General features: G+C 38.4%; 2 protein-coding genes across 5 annotated transcripts in view; both read left to right on the top strand.

The window, feature by feature from the left end:
- Positions 1–259: 259 nt before the first annotated feature.
- Positions 260–13,317, top strand: LOC127352564 (uncharacterized). Of its 4 annotated transcripts, none has more exons than XM_051381054.1 (13): positions 260–494; positions 4,410–4,489; positions 4,580–4,680; positions 4,822–4,944; positions 5,120–5,231; positions 5,331–5,394; positions 9,168–9,208; positions 10,505–10,689; positions 11,192–11,275; positions 11,392–11,648; positions 12,282–12,386; positions 12,489–12,523; positions 12,608–13,317. In XM_051381054.1, exons 2-12 carry the CDS (start codon positions 4,417–4,419, stop codon positions 12,514–12,516), a joined length of 1,173 nt encoding a protein of 390 aa, XP_051237014.1. In that variant the 5' UTR covers positions 260–494; positions 4,410–4,416; the 3' UTR covers positions 12,517–12,523; positions 12,608–13,317. The 4 variants fall into 4 exon arrangements, with proteins under 4 accessions (XP_051237014.1, XP_051237017.1, XP_051237016.1 ...); XM_051381057.1 differs by having other exon boundaries at positions 262–494; positions 4,583–4,680; XM_051381056.1 differs by lacking the exon at positions 260–494 and adding an exon at positions 2,469–2,669 and having other exon boundaries at positions 4,414–4,489.
- Positions 13,318–14,669: 1,352 nt separating this feature from the next.
- LOC127352535 (uncharacterized) overlaps positions 14,670–16,206 on the top strand; it is a 16,885-nt gene continuing 15,348 nt past the window's right edge. Inside the window, exon 1 of the mRNA XM_051381014.1 lies at positions 14,670–14,999. The gene's annotated coding sequence lies outside the window, so the exon portion shown is untranslated. The remainder of the gene's footprint in view (positions 15,000–16,206) is intronic.

Below are 16,206 nucleotides of genomic sequence, written 5' to 3'. Positions count from 1 at the left end.
ATTTAATGTTTTATCATCCCTTTTATGCCAAACGTATAACAGATCTATTAGAAATTGAATGAAAGTGTCTATTTGTTGCATCTGATGCAGTTTCTGACTTCCTGTGACAAATAAGACGCAGCGTTGCACAGAAAAGTAGTTCAGCCAATATGAATTGAGTTTGTGTCTCAGGGCGTTGTGTTAAACTGCAGAATGAGGCGACACTCGAGTGACACATGAGCGTAGGACCCCGCCACACACACTCACACACAAACACGACATACAGCTTACTATCCCCCTCCCAAGACGCACCTGACTCTACCTTTGTCTCTCTTCCATCGCCTGCAGGGTGTTTTACTGATTGTTTGTGAGCAGCAGAATGTACTCAGACTTGTATCCTGCTCACACTCACCCGTCCAACTTGCCTGACTGACAACACCCAAGAACAGACTCACCACTCTGACGAGAGAAGACTGAGGACAGTTTCCAATAAGGAGATCTCTAACTGAGCTCAGGTGAGTGAGCAGAAAGAGTGTAGATGCAGCATTTATAAGCAGTTATTACTAACAGTTATTAGCCTATAATGTTTATTATGTTGTGCGAATAAGAAAATTGTGTACATTCAGAAGTATATTTACTAAATTGTACTGTACTTCAGCACAGTTTTGAGGTCCTTGTACTGAGTATTTCTGTTTTGCAGTGGTAGAAGAATAATAACAAGTAAATAAGCAAATATTGGTGAGTAAGGAGGTCACAAGCAAAGAGGTTGGAAGCAACTGGTTTACCTCTCGAAGTGTGTTTGTATTTTGAACAACATGTTATGTAAATGTCTTTATTTGAAAGGTAAAACTTTCAGGCAAATGCAGTGAAGTAAACAGTCAACTAAAGTATACTTTAACACAAGTAAAGTAAACAAGTATCTCAGATTTGTATTTGAGTTGGCCTAAATGTATTTAGTTATTTTCCATTTTAATGCCATTTTAGTGCCTCTAAACTACAAAAAGTAATAAGCTTTATTCACACCTGTAGTTCAGTTCAATTGTTCCAGACCAGAGAAAAAGTAATGTTTTAATTAACTGTATTAATACAAATTTCAGTTCTGGTCCAGTTCCGGTTCACACTTTAAATTAGTTCTGGTTCTGGAGACCTCGGTGCTCTCCGGCGGTCCAGCCCTTGTTTCAATGATTCAAGGTTATTTTATTGTCATTTAAAGTTGTACAATTAAATAATTTTTATAAAAACAACTAAATTAAAATGCACTAATGAGTCTTAAAAACATTTAAAAACACTCATTTGTACGATGAATTGTATGGCCCGAGGGAAGAAGCCGGCTATAAAATCAGATAAGTTCATTTAACTGTTGAAACTAATCAATTTTAGTTAAGTTAATAAGTTTTTGGGTTAAAAAAGATTCTTGATTAAGCTGCTTTTACTTGTTATTTTAAGTGGCATTTTTAGGTATTTTGTTTTAACAGCACAAAAAAAATATCACTTAAAATGACCAAATCTGATTATCAAGGATGTTTTATTCTTTTACTTTACTTTAAACAAAATTTAGTCAGTTTTACTAAAAATGATATAATGAGTTTCAACATTTTTTTGAGTTAAATGAATTTGATTTTACAGTTAAATGCTGGGTGGGTGCTGTCCTTTAGTGTGCTTTAAGGTCTGCAGCCACCTCACCTCACACATATCACTGATGCTCAGCGTTGGGCAGTAACTCATTACTAGTAATAACATTACTTTCCCCAGTAACTAGTAGTGTAACTAATTCCTAATGAATTTCAATAACCTTACAGTTAACACCAAAACAATAATCACCATAATGTCACCTCTTATTGATTTGAAATCCAACAATCCAATCACATCCTTGGATTTATTTCTGTAGTCGTGGAGGAAAACTTCAATCTTGCTACGCAAAACAACATAACCCGCTCACTTTGGTTGAGTCAGTTTATTTTAAATATTGATTTTAAAATAGGTGCCCAACCCAAAATGAACCAAGAGGAGTAAAGAGGAAGTTATACAGCTGACGTCATCATTGTACAAGAAGCCTGACATTATTCATTACATAATTCCAAATATGCTTTCAGTCAGGGACGTGCACAGACATTTTGGGGGACAGGGGCTCAAGCAAAAAAAAAAAAAAGGGAACCTACAAATTCTCCCCCTGATGTTGCCGCTCCGCCACTTATAATGACACTATTAATGCATCGTTTTTTTCCCCTTGAACTGAACTACAGCTGTGAATACAAGTGTGTGACTTCACATGAACGTATTGGTACTTTTACTCAGGTAAAGGATGTATTCGTTACGTATGTATGCACAGGCACGGTTTAAAACTGTTCATAAACTCATGCTTTCATCCTTTGACTGTGGAAATTGTAGTTTGACAAGTCGATCTGCGGCTCTGAGTCAGATCTGACTCGTTGACCTCGGTCCTCAACAGGAGCCAGAAAATCAGCAAACTGAAATCTGCTCATTTGCATAGGTAGTAAAAACAGGTGTGACATGAGAACATCACCTACATGATCACGTTAGGTTGAAACATCCCGTTCCTCTTGTCTGCCCTCATGGCCGTAACATTTTTATAGGTTTTTCTTTTTTTTTACGAGAGTCCTATAATATTGTGGAGACTTCCTCGGTACAAGGTTCAGGTTGGTAACCAGCGCAACCAGAGCAGCAGGTAGGTTTTTGCCACTAAACTTTAAACTTTAAAACAACTTTAGCTCGTGTTTTTAATGCTTCAGGAGGCGTAGATTGGATATGAACTCAAACTGTGACATCAAAATGAATAAATCTGTATTTAGATGGAGGTTTTTTGTGATCGTCACTCGACAGACGCAAGATCGCCCATGAAACTCATTTATCGTGTAAAATCCACACAGGATACATTCAGGCAAAGAAATTGAGATTAGAAGCTTTAAAAGTTGTGAGATCAAAGAAAATTGAAGCAGTTTTACTTTTAATTTGATATAAAAGAGAGAAAAATATATTAACATTTACATTTAGTGGTGTGATTTAACTAAAAATACTGTGTTTTAGGTTTAACTTCCCATTTTATGACCTTCACTTTACGATAACGGTCGTAGCGTTTTTAGTAGTTACTAAAAAACAAATAAGGAAGGAATGAGGAATAAAAGAGGAACTACCTGCCAACTTATTGTGTGCTGTCGCTCAAACTAGACAATTAAATGAGTTTAATTTAATTAGTGTTCCTAATCTGAGACCAGGAGCAGATCCTCCTGAAAACCAGACAAAGGAAACACAGGACGAACAAACTGATTGTAAAGATGTTTTAGCTGGAAGAGATAGAAACAGCTGACTTTCTTCTTCACTTCAGAATTCAACTTTCCGTCGCCTCATTAAGCAGATTTGTGAGTTTTTGGGGTTTAATTGTTGATTTAATTTGTCAGTTAGAGGAGAAAATAATGAGTTACTGGAGGTTTGTTTGGACACTGATGATAATCAGGGTTGGGAGGGATTACTTTAAAAATGTAATATACAGTTACTCATCACCAGGTATCTCAATATTAAAGTAACTTGATTACTTTCCGTTACCTCAGCACCAAATATGTAAATAAAAACAGAACTATTGATGTTTTCTAAAAGAAAGAACTATTTTTAGCATCAACAATGTGTCCTCCCTATTTTTACTAAATGTAACTGTAATCTAATCAGGTCTTTCTGTCTGTACTTCTAATGGATTACAGTTACTTTACTTTTGTATCCTGATACCTAACTCGGTTCCATGTAATCCATTACTCCCCAGCCCTGCTGATAATGCGTTTAATGACATTTATTTGGTTTTATTTACTTTTACATGAGAACAATTTCTTTAAAGTAGCAGCTTTTATAATATTTTCAACTTTATCTTTATTGTTTCTTTTTAGAAGAAAATTAAAAAAGAGTCAAACAGGAGAGGAGAAATTAAAACTGTAGAATAAACTATTACTCTTTATATTAAAATCTCCCAAAAGTAATGTTCCATATCAATCACATCTGTATATAAAACTCTATATAGTGTAAATATCTTTCTATTTTCATTATATCTTATATACGTTATATATTATATATTATTATCTGGAGCCGCTGTAGCGAGTGAATTTCCCCCAAGTGTGGGATCAATAAAGTCTATCTTATCTTATCTTACCAGAATTGTTGTACGAAGGCTTTTAGAAACACCAAGGTCCAAACACTGAACTTACTGGGGGGGGGTTTGGGGGGCATCAAAGTAGTTATTGTTTCACAACTTTTATTGGAAACTTCTTGGAAAAAATACCAGCGACCTGAGTGGTGGGTACAACCGTGCTCACCTGAGGTGGCTGTACACAATAAGAAGTAAAACATGGAAACTGTTTGTATGTTTATGTCTGTGTGTGTGTGTGTGTGTGTGTGTGTGTGTGTGTGTGTGTGTGTGTGTGTTACAGGTAGAGGATGCTGCCTGTGTTGGTTCCTCTCGTCTTCACCCTCCTCCTGACTGAAACGTCTGCCTCTCTACCATCTTCAGGTAAGAAAAGAGATCAGATCAGAGCCTGCTTCGACATGCAGACAGAATAATGTTCTGTGTTTTAATACTTAACATTGAATCCTGTGTCAGCAGGGAGGGAGCAGGCCTCTCCATGCCCACCTCGGTGGCTCCTCTTCGGGCAGAGATGTTTCGCTTTCTACCCTGTGTGGAGCTCCTGGAGCGCTGCTGATGTAGATAAAACACACAAATGTGCAGTACAAAATATTCAAATATTACATGGGTCCAGTTACATGGTTTAATGTGTGTGTGTGTGTGTGTGTGTGTGTGTGTGTGTGTGTGTGTGTGTGTGTGTGTGTGTGTGTGTGTGTCAGGTTATGTGCTCCCAGTCAGGTGGTAATCTGGCGTCGCTTCACACATCAGAGGAGAGGCAGTTTGTCAGTCGACTAGTAAAAACACACTCCTCTGGGTGGCTGGGTGGCTACCAGGCACAACAGGTATTAATAATAATAATAATAATAATAATAATAATAATAATAATAATAATAAACTTTATTCATACATAAGTGCTTTAGTGATTGAAGCAAAGTTTGTTGTGTGTATTCTCATTCTTCTATCAGGACTTTATTCTTTAACAATCGTCTTTCTCTCTCTTCGTTTTTCTCTCTGAAGAATCTCTCTTGGTTTTGGAGCGATTACTCCCCCTTCAGGATGACTGGTTGGACCAATCAGAGGCAGGAGAACGCCAGAGGGGGCGGGGCTTGCATGCATATGGAGCCAAAAAGTAAGTTTTAGGGGTGGACTTTTGTGACTATTGTAAAATACTTTCTTATTATTCTTTTAAAACATCTAAAAGTGGAACAAAATCCTTTGTTGTGTTCAGGTGGAGAGCTGCACAGCGCCCCCTGTGGAGAGCTCAAGTTCTACATCTGCTCCACCAGAGCCAGGTAGGGTATTCAGATTCTTTACTTTAAAGGACCAGTGTGTAGGATTTAGTCACATCTAGCGGTGTTGCAGATAATTTCAATACCTTCCAGGAGAAACTTGATGTCGAACTCGAAATATCCTCTCTAGAGTTGGTGTTTGGTTTGTCCGTTCTGGGCTACTGTAGAAACGTGGCAGTTCAACATGGTTGACTCTGTAGATAAAAACAGTTGATTCTAAGTTAACAAAACAACGATTGTTATTTTCAGGTACCCGAATGAAAACATACCTATGAATATTATATTGAATTCTGCCAACAAATCCTTTTAAATGTTGTCAGATAAGGAATTCCAGTAGCAACACGTTTTCTATTAAATGTTTTATTAGTATTCGTCACAAATTCAACTAATTCCTGTTAAATTCAACTAATTCCTGTTAAATTCAACCAATTCCTGTTAAATTCAACCAATTCCTGTTAAATTCAACCAATTCCTGTTAAATTCAATCAATTCCTGTTAAATTCAAACAATTCCTGTTAAATTCAACCAGTTCCTGTTAAATTCAACTAATTCCTGTTAAATTCAACCAGTTCCTGTTAAATTCAACCAGTTCCTGTTATATTCAACCAGTTCCTGTTATATTCAACCAATTCCTGTTAAATTAACCAACTCATGTTAAATTACCAATTCCTGTTAAATTCAACTAATTCATGTTAAATTCAACCAGTTCCTGTTAAATTCAACTAATTCATGTTAAATTCAACTAATTCCTGTTAAATTCAATCAATTCCTGTTAAATTCAACTAATTCCTGTTAAATTCAACCAGTTCTTTGCAATCACTACAACGTTTCCCCACAGTGTCAGACCTTCAGTGAAACACATGCAATGCAACAAATGGTTTTTCAGGAAGTTCCTGTTGTGGAAATTTTAATCGGTGAGGTGTGAACTAAAGAGATAAATTGTCTTTCATGCGGTTTATTGCTTGCGAGGAGCATACAGAGTGCAAGCGGCCTTCAGGAGTGACAGGACGGAATAGAGCTTCTTCAATAGTTCTGCATGAACAAGCTCGTGGGTAACGCTTCCTCTTAAGAAGAGGAACAAGGCTGAGTCCAGCTGGTTGAGTTGACCACAACGTAGTCACTGGGTTTGAGGTCGCAGAGAGGTTGTTCAACTGGGACCGGAAGTTCATCCTTCACCTGTCCTTCATTAATCCGTGCTCTCTTTCTCATTCTCATGTACATTAGGACAACTAGCAGTACCTTCGTCCATGAGAGACCTGTTTCTTTTCAAACATTCCCCCTTTTGACACGAGGTTTAACACATGTGTCAGCTTGGCAAAATGGGGGAAAGAAATGTTTTGGGTTCTTGAATTTCCCTTGGGATAAATAAAGTATCTATCTATCTATCTATCTATCTATCTATCTATCTATCTATCTATCTATCTATCTATCTATCTATCTATCTATCTATCTATCTATCTATCTATCTATCTATCTATCTATCTGGTAGGCAATGTTTATAATTGGGGCCAAACCAAATGTCCTTCTTAAGTGTGCAACCTGTGTAATCTCTGTCGATCAGCGTGTGTGAAACTTCCTGTTCAGTTGCAGTGCGAGCTGTGGCATCCGCTCTCACATTTCCTATTGAGACTGGATCAGAGCCGTTAGTGTGAGCTTGACATTTACACACAGCAATAGCAATTCAGCAAGAGGAAAGCATCCAACTAATTTTCATCAGGTCACTCAGATCACCTGTAAAACGTGGCAGATTCAGTGTTAGTAAGACAGCATATAATACAGTATAATATAATACAAGTACAACAGCTCATTGTGGCTCAAAGTAGTCCTAAGTTATAAAATAAAATAATAAAGCGGTGTCTCTGGTGGGTCCCTTGTTGCAGCTAACTGTTGTGATGTGTTGTTCTTTATGAAGAAAACAGTTTGAGGTCACCAACTTCATCTTTAATGTCTAGCTAATGGCAGCAGCTACACACAGTGCTATGAGGATAACAGGTCATTTATTTAATCAGTTAATAATTGTGCAGTTCATCTGCACAACATCTCTCTCACCCCAACTGGTCGAAAAAAAACCCCACCCCACAAAAAGCCGGAGGATCTTTCCTTTGTTTCTCCCTTTTAAAAGACATTTTTTCCCCCCCCTTTCCCCCAAAGTCTTTCTTGGGGGGGTATTTAAGTCTTAAAGGTACTCTAGTACTGCTTATTTGAAAGTGTTGAGATAATTTTTATTGGCGTATAAAATAAAATTGAATTAATTAATTATTAAACTCAGTAGCTGTTGCATCGAAACAATAGTACGTGACCATAGTTCTCTGTGGGTGAGCTGCCTTTCCTACAACAAACCCACTGTGTCTTCTCCCACAGCTGTAGAGATGCTGTGGTTATTCTGTAGTTGTTGGGGTTCAACACTCACATTAAAAAAATGAACGAAAGAGCCAAAATAAATATGATGATAGAGAGACTGTGAGGTTTAAAAACACTTTTCTCATGATATACAGTGTCTACAGCACATTATAGATCTACTCATAGGCCTTACAAAAGACATTGACATACTCACTCAAGAACAAGACAAGACAACTAAGAAATGTAGTAATCCACACACACAATCCAACCAAGAAATAATTTAATGAACTAACTGTCTTTACAAAACGAGAGTTATTCAACTGTAAAATTAATTAAAAGCAGCATTGCATAGAAGCATATACAAATTTTGTCATGATGTCCGATAGGTTTCAAAGTGCTTCTGCTTCTTTACAAGCTTCAGTTGGAACAATTAGCTCCACAGTTCGGGCTGAATAGTGAGACAGAAGAGGACCAGATTTCACAACTTCATGGAGAGTAACGACAAAATAACCTACTTGGTTTTATCTACAAAAAGGATCAGTGCGAGGGGAGCAGACTTCATCAAGCACAGCAACACAATTGTGTTCTTCCTGATCCTCCTCTACAGTGTAGTAAGATTTAACACACTACAGCACGGAGACAGCGTGGTAAACCAGCAGCCACAGGGGTCAAGTTTGGCCGAAATATAGGCTACAGGCCTAAGTCTGCCACCGTGATCTAGAAGCACTGATGTCATGCATCCATTGCTCTCATCAACAGTGTAAAAGGTCTAGTAGGGTTGGTGTAAAGTTGGTGTGGTTTGTAACCTTTACCATGCACAATAGCACTAAGTGGTGCTTCCAAAACTGCTGATTGTCTTGCGATTAAAGCACACACCCAAAGAAGGAAGGACTTGTTTTTCAATTACAGGCTTTGGTATGTTTTTAATCACTTTAATATGCTTGCGTGAGAAAGATTTGCCTTCTGGGGTGATCACATGACCCAAACATGTCAACTTTTATTGGGAAAACTGTAGCTTGTGTTTAACCAACAATGCATTTGTGTCATCATTTATAGGCCTTGTGCAAATACAATAAGGCCTACAGGACATCCTGACAGTAATATACACATCCACCAAACCCTCACACCCTCTTCTTAAACAAAGGGATAAATGCAAAGTAGCTTCTTGGCTGCAAAAATCAGGTACATTTAAAGAAATGAACAAATTAATGTCTTCAATCTGGTCAATTTTCTGATCTGAAAACTGATCCCAGCAACAACCAGAGAGATAAGATCTGAGCATGAAGCAGTGATACAGCGTAAAGTCCTGCTGTGTGACCGTTCTTTACTCTCTTTGTGTTATTGTCTCCTCGTTGTTGTGTTCTTGAATGTCACTGCGATTGTGCGTTAACTCAAACATTAAGGGTTCAATTGTTCTCCCCTCTGTTTACCTCTAGCTCTACAGTCGTCCCCAAGGACAACAAACCAGTTGAACCAGGTGAGAGAGTTCACTGCTGTACTGTTGCATTCCAGTACATATGACGTCCTGTGTGGAGGATTTAGTGGCATCAAGCAGCGTGGTTGCAAATATCCACTCACTCACTTCACCCTCCCTTTCCAAGCACGAGGGAGAAACTACAGTTGTGGGCTACAAAATGTTCTCTAAGGCCAACGAGCCCTTTTCTATCATTTAGTAAACTGACACATTTTATGGATATTTCATATTATAAAACTATATTCCTGTGAATATTGCATCAGAGATGAGTTATACTGATAATTCTCTGTCTGTATTATTCATTTTTAATAGTGCTGTCAGTTAAACATGTTATTAACGGCGTTAGCGCAAACCCATTTTAACGGCGTACATTTTTTTATCGTGAGATTAACGTTCTTTTTGGCCTAGCACACTTTGTAGTTTTTTCACATGCTGTTGCAACAACTAGTAACATTAGAAAAACTAAAACACCACACCGGATCTAGCTAGACCGGAAACAAAACAACAGGCACGCCGCACACACTTGTTTAAGAGTAGTAGACGTTACGTTTTGAGGGGACGGCGAGGGGGGGGGGGGGGAAGATGCCAGTAATATTCTGAATGGAAAGTTTACTTTTAAAAAGTTGAATGGTTCCATTGACAAGACCAAAGTGATCTGTGTGTTTTGTGGTTGTGAACTGAGCTACATCAGCACGTCCAGTCTGAAATACCACTTGATGGTCATACAACAGCTGATGCGAATTCTCCCCTCCTTCAAAGCCAGGCGACAATGGATGATTTTTCAAAAAAAAAAACATTTGCAAAAAGAAAGCCGACCAATTTCCAATATTGCTAGAGATTAAAATGGAAAAAATAATGGAATGAAATCATTTAGAATAATAAAAATGTATGCGAGTTAACTATGACATTAATGCGATTAATCGCGATTAAATATTTTAATCGTTTGACAGCACTAGTTTTTAACAATCACAAACACATATTAGGCTTTCTTTTTGACAGAGAGTGAAGGCTCTGTGAATACAACTTGTGTTCAGGTTTTCAAAGTTTAAATCTTAAATAATAATCTAAATAAAGAAGGCTTTGTGACCCCTGGTGGGTGTCCCGACCCCCAGGTTGAGAACCACTGCCCTTTCAGTAGTTAAAGTTTCTTCCAGGATGCTAATCCAAACGCTGACTAAGCTTTTTCATCTTAAATGCATCACAACGTTTTTATTTTTTTTGCCCGAGCGCTTCAAACAGCCGGAGTCTGAGCTGAAGTCTGGTGATACTGGAGTCTGTTTATTCCTGTCTGTCTCTCAGGCATCATCCCCAGTGTGAGTGTGTTTGATGTTGTGTGGGGCTACAGCGACGTGCTGGCGGAGGAGATCCTTCACTCGTCCTCCTTCCTCAAGGAGCTACAGTCCGGACAGCTGACGCAGCGCTGCTACGACAGCTTCACACAGCAGGAGGCGCTCTATCTGCACAGAGTCAGCGGCACACTGGAGGTCAGAGGTTCTTTCTGTCTGTCTGTGGGCCTCTCTCATTTCTCCTCCATTCCTCTCCTCGCCGCCTCCTCTCCTCGCCTCTCAGATGGGAGGAGAGGAGGAGGCGTGGAGAGACACAGAGAGGAGTCGAGCCAACAGAACAACCTGTACAAAGGTGAAATGTCATTTAGGAATGCAAAGGCTACAGGCTGGTTCATTTTAAATAACTAATACAAGAGAGAGGGGACAGAGGAGACGAGGAGGCATGAAATAGAGACATGAGAAAGGCCCTATCTGTCTTTATCTCTTTACTAAAGAATACTGTATTCTTCTCAGCCTCGTCTCATCAGTTTGTGATTTTCAGCTCTTCTCTCAACTTGTTTCAACGTGTCTTTCCTGTGTGATAATTATGAACAATGATTTGAGTAATTCGATTTTTGCTTCGTGCTGTAAATATGATTTACAATCTGTGGTGAACTGGTGCGACTGGTTGGTGATGTAAGCGTCTTGCGTCCTCCTGCAGGCCCTGATAAGTAGTTTACAGGAAGCAGATGACATGAGATCACTGCTGCTGGACACACTTAAACACTACAGCGGCAGAAACCAGGTGAGACGCACAGACCGGCTCACAAAGAGCATTTTCGGTCGCTAATTAGCAGAACAGAATAAATCAGATGAATGTGCAACAAATGTAATTTTAGTTTGTCATGTCTCCTCTCCCAGAGCCTCCTCGCTTCGCCTCCCCCACCGTGGCTCCGCCTCTCCCTCCAGTCCTTCCACTCAGTGGTTCTGGAAGAGCCGGTCTATTGGCTGGTGGCTCTGTCGGCCCGCGCCTGCCTCCGTGACTTCCTGGCCGGGGAGCAGCTCTTCTCCGAGCTCAAGCCCGGCTCCCTGCTGGTGTCTGAGTCCAAGGTTAAAGCCGGCGGCCTCTACCAGGAGTGGAGGGAAGAGAGTCTGAAGGAGGTCGCTTGGACACAAAGGTACACGTTAACTGTTGTAATATACTGAATATTACTGTTGTTCGTTGTTGCATTAAGTCCCAGTGGAGGAAGAAGTATTGAAGTATTTTCAAGTAAAAGTCCTGCATTCAAAGCTTTATTTATACTGTAAAATATTACTAATAAGTGCAGTAAATACCTTTACACCTGTCAGCTGTCAATCATGACATGAACCCCCTCTTGTTTATAGCTTCAAGTAACTAATAAAAACTAAACTTATCAGAAAGAATGAGCACTTGAACAAACATCAGCATGGTGAATGGCGGACTCCGCCACTAACAATACAGAGATAATTACCAAATGTAAACACAGTATACAATAAAAATGTAAAGATTTTAACTTTAAAGCAGAACTCATGATGTTATGAGAAAGAGACACTACTGCATTGCATTATGGGAACTGTAGGATCCAGCATTTATTTTTAGAGCTCGACCCATTCCAGACACTAAAACTCAATTTGTACTTTTCTAGTGTAAAAAAAAGTGTAAAATTCTCTGTTTTACTTTGGTTTTTTTACGTATATAAAAAAAAAGTGAGATATAATGTGTTAATTAAAGAGTGTGGTCAGGTAAAGGAGGTTGTTGTGTGTGTGTGTGTGTGTGTGTGTGTGTACAGGTACAGAAAGCTGATAGAGGAACACCAGGATCAGCTGGACGTGTTTAAAGCCGTAAACATCTTCAGAGAGCAGATGATGAACCAGAAGAGTTTCTACAAGGCTGTGTAAGAACATATTGAATCAATCTGTCCGTGGATTTATCTGCGTATTGATCAATGAGGGGTCTCTTTAAAGTGTGTGTGTGTGTGTGTGTGTTTCTGCTGCAGAGCCTGTGATGTAGAGGATGATAAATGATGAAGAGGTAAGTAAAAATAATCATCTTTTATTAATTATTTTTAAACCTCAGCTAATAGGATGTGCGATAACTCCGACTCTCTGTTTTCAGTAAGAAACAGACGTCCTCTCCACCAGGATCAGAGAAATAATCCTCTACCTCCTCTTTGCTTGTATTCCCAATAGCTCGTGTCAAGAATAGTGATTTTAAATTCAACTTGTTGATGAATGTAAGTGAAACCGTGCTTTACTGCAGGTTAACTCTGTAGCTGACTCCGGGTGTGACAGAAGTTGTTGGATTGTTCCTTTTAAGCTGACTAGGCTTATTTTAAAGGACCAGTGTGGAGGATTTAGTGGCAGCTAGCGGTGAAGATCGCTCGCCATCCAAACGTGTAGCAGAAACTACGGTAGCCTGTGAAACTCGTAAAAAGAAAACTCAAAAAAGGGCCGAATTAGAGCCAGAGTCCTCCGTCGAAGGGACCCTCTCCCTCTGTAGATAAAAACAACTAATTCTAAAGTAACAATAAATAAACATACAAATATTATCTTTAATTTCTGCCAATAGATCCTCCTAAATGTTACACACTGGACCTTTAAAATGTATAAACTAATCGGACCTCATTGGAAGTAGTTCTTTAACACGTGAAGTTTTCAGATTTTTCTGATATGGCTTGAATGCAGCACAGACACAACCTTGTTATATTTTACAATAAGAAATATCTTTCTTGTGTTGTTGCTAATCTAAAATGTGTTAATCTGCTGTGCTCATTGTCCTCTCTGTCAAGGCTGGATGCAACAATAAAATAAATAAATAAAATAAGACATCCTGATATGATTTCTTCCTCCACTGATGCAAATGAGGCGCAAAAAGAAAACAAACTTAAGCAAATTAACAGTTTTCTCCTACATGCCATCACACGGACGGCTGTCTCTGTCTCCCCCTGCAGGCTGGAACAGGACACTGCACTCAGTATTCGGCACTACTGCATTATTTGACCTGCTGCCAGCAGAAATAAGACATTTTATAGGGATTTATACAGAATAAAGTCGGTTTTATTATATTACAGACTGTAAATTGCACAGAAAACCTGCGTTACATCTACAAAAAACAACTAAAAACTTGTATTTATACAGTAAAATATGCAATCAACAGTACTAATGTCCTTCTACTGTAATAGTACCGTATTTATTAAAGTAAGAATAAGTTTTTTTTACGGTGTACTTCTTCCTGAAGTATATTTATATATATAATAATAAATGTTTATTATATTATGTTTTTATTATCATGTCAGAGAAAATGAGCAGGATGAGCTAATGTGTTTTTTGGTAATTATAAAGGCTTCTACACACAGTTTATAAAATCATTAAAAAGTCTGCTATTATTTCTACTAACAGGTTGACTGGTAGTTAAATATTATTTAATAATATTATTATATATTATTTAACATCTGTTAAATATTACTGTTGTTTATAACAGTGCTAATATTACTACTGTTTTTACTACCATTACTTTTACCACTACTATTAACTCTTAACTACTTCTACTACTTAACCATTACTATTACTACAACTTATTAAACTTCTACCACCACCAGCGGCCTTTTTAATGCCTTTTAAACTCAAAATATCTTTCTCAAAATAATGACTTCATCTCAGAATTATTATTACTGAGTATTTATTCATACTAATTACTAATATTAGGTCAAAATACTGAGAAACGTTCTCATTATTTTAAGAAACTTTCTCATTATCTCGACATATAAGTCATTATTTAGAGATATTAAGTCAAAATATTAATAAACTTTATCATTATAATGACTTACAGTCTTTTTTCCATCACACTGGCTGTAAATTGTCTTCCATGGAATAAATAAATGACATAATACAGATTTATTTTGGTAGAAAGGTAAAAAAAAAAAAAAAAAAAACATTTTCATATAAAAGGTTAAAATCTGTGAAATAAAAAACACAAATAGAAAATAAATCCTACAACTCTTATAAATCTATTTTTAAAGACCCTTCACCTGGTCCAGGGGGCCATACGTCACTGGCTCCAACTGTGTCGTCGGGTTTTAGACGCGGGGTACGGGCGCGTGCGCACGGGTTCACGCGTGTCCTGCCCTTGTGCTATGATCCGGCGCGTGGACAGAGACACACTGCATCCCTCTCTCTCTCTCTCTGTCACACACACACACACACACACACAGAGAGAGAGAGAGAGAGAGAGAGAGAGAGAGAGGAGGCGGAAACCTCCATCTGCCCTGCTCGGTGACCGACCCGTCATCCTCGGGCTCCGGGAAGAAAAACGGATCATTTTCCGTCCAACACCGTGAGTGAGGACGGACCGGAGGAGGAACACCGGGAGGATAATGTGACAAGAGATGGAAGGAGAGAAGAAAGAAGGAGGAAACGCACAATGGAAGGAGTCTATAGTCTATATATAGGCTATGCCCCGGACTGCACCACCGCCGCCGCCACCGCCGCCACCTGCCCTCCTGGTACCCGTAAGTCACGGAGGATGAGCCGGGAGGGAGCTGTCAGTCCCGCTGCGGGGGGGGGGGGGGTTACCGGCAGCAGTGTCCGGTTATCGATGCGAACTGACCCGTGAAAATGACTTTTAAGGTCTCGTGAGGTCGGGTTACCGTTCAGCCATGTTGCAGGAGAGCGAGGGAGGAGAGAGAGGAGGGAGGGAGGAGAGGAGGGAGGGGGGTAACGGCTGGGCTCTTGACACCTGCCCTCGTTCCCGGTAACTGGAGGAGGTGGTTGGTGATTGTTGGGGGGGGGTCGGTTAAAATAAAATGTCTAGATTGTCGGTTAGAGAGCGAACCGACATCCCACACCGGGAGATGACTTTCTGACTCGGTGTGCCGTTCAGCCATGTTGCGGGGGGGAGGGAGGGAGGGAGGGAGGGAGGGGAGATAACGGCGGGGGGCTCCGGGGGTTTTGACACCGACCGACACCGAGAGGGGAGAGAGAGAGAGGGGAGGGGGGAGGAAACTGGTACCGGTGGTTTTCGGTCCTCTAACGGATGCGGATGCAGCCCGGACCGTGGTCGCCATAGAGACGGAGTACGGAGGCTGAACGGGGTCGATTATTAATAATTAGTAGATTCATACTTTTATTTTCATTATTGAGTTTTTTTAAATATTTATATATTTATTTATTTTATTAAATATTTCCACGACCGGTTGAAGATCTACATTAAAAAATATGTTTATATTATTTTTTTATTTTAATTAGATTTTATTTTCAATATATTTTTCAATAATATATATTTATATATATTTTAATATATTATTAATTTGTATTTGTCTTAATGTAAAAATATGAAGCTAAAATACTTAAATTTTAATTCAATTAAATTTCTGTTTTATATTCTATAAACTCTATTTTTTAGTTTATTATTATTATTATTGTTATTATTATTAATTTTTAAAATAAAATATTTGGACGACCGGTCGATTAATTTTAATTACATTTTTGTGACGTTTTTAATTTATTTAATTATTTTTAATATATATTTAAATTTTTAATTTTTAATTTTTATTTGTCTTAATGTATAAATGTGAGGCTAAAATACTTAAATTTGTGGATTGGATACATTTTATTTTTTAATTAAATTTCTGTTTTATATTCTATAAACTCTATTATTATTATTATTATTATTATTATTATTAATAATAATAATAATAATAATTTATTAAATACAAC

Source organism: Dicentrarchus labrax, unplaced genomic scaffold (genome assembly GCF_905237075.1).
Source record: "Dicentrarchus labrax unplaced genomic scaffold, dlabrax2021, whole genome shotgun sequence".
Classification (NCBI taxonomy): domain Eukaryota; kingdom Metazoa; phylum Chordata; class Actinopteri; family Moronidae; genus Dicentrarchus; species Dicentrarchus labrax.
The sequence above is the reverse complement of the archived record's forward strand: the minus strand, read 5'-3'. Positions and strand labels throughout refer to the sequence as shown.